Source organism: Calonectris borealis, chromosome 5, assembly GCF_964195595.1.
Source record: "Calonectris borealis chromosome 5, bCalBor7.hap1.2, whole genome shotgun sequence".
Classification (NCBI taxonomy): Eukaryota; Metazoa; Chordata; class Aves; order Procellariiformes; family Procellariidae; genus Calonectris; species Calonectris borealis.
In genome coordinates this window covers 20,507,293-20,515,542 of record NC_134316.1, presented here as the reverse complement: position 1 = coordinate 20,515,542, position 8,250 = coordinate 20,507,293, and the positions used below count along the sequence as shown (strand labels likewise).

The following is an 8,250-nucleotide window of genomic DNA, read 5'->3' as shown; positions in this document are numbered from 1 at the left end:
AGGACCCCAAGTCGTCACATTTCCCTCTTCTGATTTCAAATCCACGTCAAGTAAGAGAACTTTGCCCACACTCAACATTGCACAGGACATTCCCCAGGATTTGGGAATTGATCAGACAAGTACATAGATGGCTGGTATGTTACTGTCTTACCTTAAGTTGATGAATGCCATCAAACTGAGCATACCTAGAAGACAAATTTTAGTTAAAAGCCTGGTCGTTTCAGATATAGTTAGGTGGATGGCACACTAGGCGTTTAGCAAAGACAAGGGAAATGCAATTGTCCAGTGCGAAATTGCAATGTCCAGCATGCAATTCATTTATCATGACGCTATGAGGTTTTGTGCTGCACCAGGTGTTATACAGCAAGCCTTTTGCACCACCTCCCTTTTTGACGAAATGTCAATTATAAAATGAAGAAAAACTTCAGTGTTAGTTATTGGTAGCAGCTCCAATGATAGTAAGTAAGTATACAACCAACTGTTTCCTCTCTCACATGCTTTTGGAAAGGGTTTTTCAACTTTCAAAACCTTTTTATCCCTCCTCCACTTAAAGGTTACAAGGAAATTGAATGTTCAATACTAGAAATAGCTTTAGAAAACGCAAAACATTATAAACAATAATGATAGGGCAGCAGGCGCAAGACTTTCCTGCCACAAAGATGACAGCTATTAGTATTTGGCAGTACAAGTTTTATATTCCTACTGAGATGCAGGACAGTACTTGCAGCGCTTTAAAAGAGGGATAACACCTTTGTGTACAGAAGGTAAAGCCCCAGCCTAGGACTACACATGAAAACTAAGTTCTCTGATTTTTCTTTTAATAATGGAACAAGAAAAACTCATAGTTGCTTCAAATATTTATTTCCATGGCAAAAATAGACTATAATATATTCATTTCACATATATTACATTCAGTAATACAAGCTCTTCTGTCTATGAAACACAATTTGTACATTGTTTTACAAACCAATTTCAGTCTTACAAGAATTAAAGCTGTTTTGATTATACATTTTTACAGTATTGGTGGCAAGACAGCAAAACCAGACATGTTAACCACTAGCTTAGTACTAGAAAATACTACTTCATGTTTGCTACTGTTTAAACAAAATCCCATTTAAATCCTTGCATACTGGCTCAAATGAAAATGGAAGAAAATGGAGCCAGATCCTGCATTCCTCTGACTTTAAGGACTCAATCCTACATAACTGCTGAAAGGACTTCAAACACCCATTTGCTTTAACTGAATGAGGAGATTTCAGCAACGCGCAGGAGTGTACATACTTACTGTTTTGCCAGGTCAAGCCTGTAAAATTTCCATCCAAGTCCCCCAGATCAGCCATAAAGAGGACAGATACGTTAGGTATTTCAAAGCAATTCAGGGAAGTATCTTTGTTAAGAGCACATACACCTTGTCCGTCAGAATTATCCAGGATTAGCAAGGTGACAGATTTTACATGGTTTTTCCCCATCAAGGTTCCTACCATTCTAAAAATTAATGGCATTTGCAAAGTCTTTGAAGTATTTTAAGTGTGTCCTAATTTTACCTGAAAACTTCCAAATGGAAAAACAGCATTTAAATTCCCTTTATAAAAGTTAGGCACCTTCTGAAACTGTGCTCATAAAATTAATAATTTGGTAGTTTTGATCGCCACATATCTGAACCAAAATAACATTATGGTATCTACAGACTTGCTCTCTAACTTGCCACAGGCTGGATCTGTTGTAAACTCTATTCATTAGATTCTTTACATTTGATTTCCATCTTCGTTCTCTAATCAGAGCTGAAGAACGTACTTCTAAAGAACAAATACACTGGAGGTTATTTTTCACCATTGAACGCAGCATCATGTGGAAAATGGCAAAGAATAGAACCAAAGGCCATTTAGCAACTGTTTTTTGAAATGCTCATTGAAGTTAACAAATCCTTTTTTTCTTTTCAGCCCCTGTAGACCTTAGAAGTAACATACGTGATGCCAACAGAATGCACCAAGTTAGCTGGTCCCCAACAAGATCTTACTAAGAAATTTTCTTTTTTTTTTTTTTTTTTTTTTTAACAGACATGTTTGCAACACCTGTTAAAAGTTTTTTTCCCTTACGTTAGCACAGTATTGTATTATTTTAATACCACTGTATTGCAAACACTGCTCTGCAACATAATTTCTAAGCCATGTTAAATTCCACATTTTAAGGGCCTGATTTTCAGCCCAGACTTAACCTGGTGCAATTCACACCTACTGTAAACACCTGGCTGCATTCATAAAGTATTTAGACTTTCAAATCATCTAACCTGCATCCATGAGAAATTATCACTGCAAAATTGCATGTATGCCTATTTCCCCTGCATTTTGCATGTGTAAAACCAGAGACCATGGTTTGAAAAATCTGACCTTTAATAAGTAAACAGAAACTGAGCTGACAGATTGCATTAAATCCATTTGGGAAGAAAGATATGTAAAAATAACAGAGCCTCTGAAAAAAATATTTGGAGTTTCAAAAATTGCATTTTAAAAAGCCAGTAAAAATAACACCTATGACTACATATTCACTTACCCTACCATGCCATGAAAAACATACCGTATGAATCAAACCCTTTTAGCAGCTCTACTGTGGATACAAAATGTTCCAAATCCTCCTCCAAATGCCTTCAGCCATTCCTCAAATCCTCACTCTCTACTTCCAACAAGAGAATTTCTTCTGAACTATCTCAGTTACTTTTCCTTTGAATGCTGTAGCTTCATGTATGCACATTCCTGCTGCATTCTTTTGGTTAATTCTTGTAATCTGTATTTAAATTTAAAAGCAGACATGTGAGTATTCATGCTTTAAAGGCTCAAGCTTTCATTGGCAATAAGCCAATTTTAATTTCTACAATATCAGGAAGAACTGCAGGAATTTTGCATCTTGCAGGACTAGACTCTGGCTTTGCATGCCTTCGCAGCATTGAAAAGAACCCCCAAACTCTAAAGCACCGAGTTCTTAGCAATTGAAGTGTTTTTTCTTTTAAATTAATAATTTGAACTAACTTGAAATATAGTAATGAGTTCACTGTTTTTAAGTCCAGGGTTTCACTAATGCTACTGATATTAAAACTGAGGTCTCATTACACAGCTAGCTTGTATGATAAACGACCCTGCAGTTCCCAAGTTTGGTCCAGAGGCCACTGAAACCTACAAGCCACTCAACTTTAACAGCTCCTCCAACAAGAAAAACATAGCAGCAGCCTCAGGAAGTCTTACTTATTAAATTTAAGCAGCTATTTTTGGAGAAAATTGCTCCAAATGTCATCCACTTCAAAAAAAGAGACACAGGATTACAAGAGAAGCCAAAAATACATTTCTCAAAATGCCAAGAATTTTTTCCATTTTAGTATACATTTATTTTACTTTTATTTGTTATTGCTTTATTTTACTTTTTTTCCTAAATGTTGATAATACCTTAGAGGAGCTTTTCATCCACAGAAATTATAGGAACTCTGCCTTGCTCACCTGCTTCGAATTAAATGTATTTCTAGATATAAACCATAGCACCCTGCACTTGTAGTTTTTACCATTCATTGTGCAAAAGGTATCACAATGAGAGCAATACTAAGGCATTAAACTTTTCCTGCTCTTCATGGGGGAAAAAGGAGAGCACCGCTGTGCAGGCTGCAGAAAAGCTATGCAAAACCCTCCTGTGTACCATGGAGCTTCTCCCTCCCAGAACGGGGCGAGGAGTGATTTGCAGCCTACAGCTAAGCCTGCTAAGTCAGTGACATCTTTGCAACGAACAGGGCTCTGACTTACGTTCTTAGAGAACAGCTGCTAGCCCAAGACTACAAAGATTCACTGGCCAACAAATCTCTCATCAGAGCAACCAAGAAAGAAATCAAATGTGCAGAAGCCCTTCCTACAATTTGTGGGTTCTTCTCCTGACTCTTCACAGAATTTGATCCTAAAAAGCATTTTCCACCTAGCCCTCAAGAGACAGTCAAATCTGTCTCTTAACAGTATATAGCACCTTTATTTATCCCTGAGAGCTCTGACATCCCTAGAGATCAGCATCATCTTTGCCATTTACCGCAAGAACGTCTTCGTACAACTTTTCTTACTAAAAAAACTCAGCTCAAATCTTGCATAATAATCTAGTTTCATCCCCATAAAAACAGAAGCACATTTGGCAAAATGGACAGGCTTATAGTGGAATTTTAAGCTTTTGACAAACAAATCCACCTCCGACTCACACTGTGACTGGATTTGGACAGTGGATGTTCTTATAATGTCCAACACTTCATGAAGCACTCAGCGCAACTGCATGTAAAAAAGCATCCCTTTTCAAGGCTCAGAACAAAGTGCTAAAACCTGAATTTTCTTTTAAAAGTTAACTGAAAAGCTAAACAATGGTTTTAAAATTAATTGTTACAGGAGGTTGTGAAGTTTATTTTCATTTGGTATCTTTAGAAGAGAAACTGCTCATTTTCAATGCTCACTTGGAGCCATATGCTTACATAAAAAAAGCAATCCTGCTATCTTCAGTAGGAAAACTCACATGAAGTCAAGTCAAGTCTATTAATGCAAAAATGGACTGCTGATGGACAGAACTGAAAGCTGAAGTGGAGGAGGTAGCAGTGTTATGCTTAAAAAAAAATTAATCAAGTCTGTGACTACCAGATTAGAGAGCAACCGCCTCTAAAAGTGAACACAACTTCTTTCAGCAAAACAGAAAAGAAAGCCAAAAGACGCACATTTCCTCACCCACCTCAGATAATCCCATAAATTTTGGAATAAATTGCTTGTTTTAACTGCTCTTTTTAACGCCTCACAGCTGATATTCTGTCCCAGTAACTACTGAACAGCTAAAAATTGTGGCTTGAAGTTGTGGTCGTACATAATTTCATTAAAAGCTGCATGTATCAGATTATGAAGATCACAGTCCAAAGTTTAGAAATGGCAATGGTACAAGCTACATTTTAGAGCATACCTTCCCATTCAAAAATATTTCTGAAGATAGAAGCGAACTGTGGCAAAAAGTAGCAATGTTTTTAAAGCACAGCATGATACAAATAGCTAAGTATGCTTGTTTCTTTCAATACTTCTGTTAACACAGATATGCCCAATTGGTTTGTTTGCAAGATTTATATGTAAAGAATCAGTCTTCAGTAACAGGTTTCCCCTGGACTTCCAGTTTTACATTTGGCAGTTAATACTTCCTAGGCATCTTATAGTTACAAAAAGAACATTTTTTCTGCCATCTGAAATATTCAGTCTTACTTTTACTGAGAGTAGAACAATGCAGACTGCCTGAAAGCAGACCAAATGCACTAGATTAATATAGTGTACTTGAAAGAAATACATTTTGTATAGAATGACATATTAGCACAATGTCATTTGGACCACGTGTTTTTCTTTGTGGAAGTAGCTTATTACAGAGGAAATTGAGGTGACCTATTTATTATTCTTAATTAATGTTTTGGGAGACAATTATCGTTCTGAAGGGGTTTTAATTATTCATAATAGTTTCCAAACCCTTGTTACAGCTCAAAAAAAACCCATAATTTCACCAGTGATAAAAATGACTTTCAGTCTCATTTCATTTTGCTAAGCAGGTATCAAGGGAAATGGACACTTAAACATGCCTGCAGCCTGGTCTACCATAGGGTTTTTTTGAAACTAAACCAGGTATCTACAAACTAATAGCTCTCTTTTGAACAGGGATTTTCAGCTCAGCATCTCAGAACACTTGAAAAGGCAGGTAAAACCACACTGTCCCCATTTGAAAACCACAGGCAGAGGATTATTTAGAGATACCCTCATTAGACCAGACCCATGGGACAAAATGGAAACTAGCAAAGGTATGACTCATCTTCAGGTCCATGCCACAGCCATTGACTCAGCCACCTACACAGCTACTAAAATACCCGCATGTCCAGTGTTACTTCTAAGAGCTCTTACACTCTGCAGGTGTTCTCAGACGGCTTCTGTGGATATTCTTCATTGCAACACTGCATAGCATTAGCAAAATCTGTTCTAGTACTGACAAATAATCGGGAGGATTCTACAGAAACTTCCAGTGCTTTAAAGACTTTCTTGACTGGGAACATAAACATATTTAATGGTCATCTTTGCACTGTGTAAACCAGCAATCATAGCTGCCACACCTCCTCCATTATGTTTCATACGATCATTTCCGCTTCGCCACTATGCACCTTCTTACTCCAATTCTGGTTCTCTCACTTCATCAACCTAAAAGGCTCTTCCTAAAATAACAGGTTAGTAATGGTATATTACCATATGAAACAATGCATGATTATAGTTTCTATGTTTAACTACATAAATAACAGAGAAAAAAAAGTGCTTAAAACATTTGCATCCACTTTGATTTCAGCCAGTAAAATCAAACCATCTTCTAAATACAAGAATAATACTGAATATGTACTTTCTCTCATGCATTTGTTTCCAATAACCTTGCAGATAATTAGGGATAATTAGAATATTTTCCCCTGCTTGTTGCAGGTAAACATGCCTCTGCTCAAATGGAAATCATCTTTCACTTGTCAGTTCTATTACACAGCACTACAACTAACTACCAATAGCTTCCCCTAGTACTTTCTGCATGATTTTTGAAAAGTTAGTTCAAACATTGTCAGTCTTCTCCTCTGAAAATATTATGCTGTTTAAAAAGATATGGGTTGTGGTGTTTTGTTTTGTTTTTTTTTTAATTAAAAAATGCTGAATATAAAAATAACTGTCCTTAAAGTAACAGCTTAAAATATCTAAGAGTGGCTAATCTTGCTGAATAAACCAGAGGAACCCAAAAGTTCATTTTAGAAAATATAGATGTATCGTTCTAAATATAAAATTGAAAGCAGAATGAAACTGCATAAGACCTTGACAGTCCCAAGGAGCAGGTTTCTTACCCCATGCACACCTACAGATTTTAACTTTCGCACAGTTAACAATTATGTTTTAAAATATGTTAGTAAAATTGTGCCATATACTTCCATTCCACAATATACTTATTTTGTTCAGAGTAACACCACTCTGAAGAACGTGTACTACAGACCGGTACAAGTAAAATCATTCCCTAATATGACTGCAGCTGAACATGGGAAGAATTTAGCGAAGATCCTGCTTTGCAGGGACTGTTACACTGACTCGCATTTAACAGTCACATACCAGCCCTAAAAGGTAACTGTGTGATTCATCATATGAAGAAAACACCAGTGAGAGCAGGTCTGCCTGGACAACTGTGATTTTCTTTCTGTAAACTCTTGCGGTGTTCCTTAGGAAGTGGCAGAGATTATATAAGTCTAGAACTTTTAAGAAACTGAATGAGAACTCCATAGATGAAAGTGTACTGTGAAAGGGTCTGCACCATCATCATTCTCTGCTGCCTCAACATGTCCAGCACTCGTGGGATGTCCAGCATCTGGAGGAAGAGAACAAACCATTACAAGTGACTGGTGAGGAAGGAGACTGGCTTGCGCTTTCTCAGCAGGAGGTTCAGAGCAGTACCAGTGATCTAAGGGCAGAATCAGCTGCTCTAATTTCAGATCTGACAGCACATGCCTGCAGTATGGACTGCACTACACCACTGACCTTGCCTACCTCCTCATTTGTGAAATATGCATAATGTTAAACTTGCCTATCTATCTCATGGGTTACGGGTCTTCACAAATCTAATGGCCGCAAAAGTCTGTCACAGTGTTAGGACAGGGATGCACAATGAAACAATCAGTTTGTTGAGTCTCAGCTGGCATATTATATTATTAATAAACACTTTACAGCTGTTCACTTCTGGCTAAAAGTTAATAGGATCAGGTTTTATTCTATTAAACTACCGCTTTGTCCTCTATTGAGACTGATACTGCAAATATACTACACTTAGGAACAAAATATTTAATAACAAGCACAGAGACTGGCTACAAACATGTTCTTGAATATTATCCATTAAAACTAAGGCATGAAGTAAAAGTGGTAAAGTCAGGGTGAAATCCTGAAATATGCTTAGTAGCCTAGGCCATACCTCATTCCACTCAGTGACTCAACATCTTCTGGAGTCAAGACTCCAAATGAGCATTCCAGTGTGTAAGTGGGCAACTCAAAGATTAACAGCTTCTGTTGAATTGCCAAGAGCTCTTTAAACCACAGTTGTAAGGGCTCTTCCAAAGGCCACATCTTGGAAAAGCTCAGATGAACAGCCATAAAATATTTATTAGGCAGGTTATCTACTCTTCCACTACCCAACATTATTTAAAGCACGAGAAAGAAAAAG

At 37.2% G+C, this 8,250-nt stretch overlaps 1 protein-coding gene across 6 annotated transcripts in view; it reads right to left on the bottom strand.

The window, feature by feature from the left end:
- Positions 1-844: 844 nt before the first annotated feature.
- The window catches only part of PTPN21 (protein tyrosine phosphatase non-receptor type 21), a 47,548-nt gene continuing 40,142 nt past the window's right edge, over positions 845-8,250 (bottom strand). For 4 of the 6 annotated variants that reach the window (XM_075151345.1, XM_075151346.1, XM_075151347.1 and 1 more), the window contains one exon: positions 845-7,404. In XM_075151345.1, the coding sequence (XP_075007446.1) occupies positions 7,276-7,404 (129 nt within the window). In that variant the 3' untranslated portion in view covers positions 845-7,275. The remainder of the gene's footprint in view (positions 7,405-8,250) is intronic. The other 2 variants (XR_012673834.1, XR_012673835.1) reach the window with 2 other exon arrangements.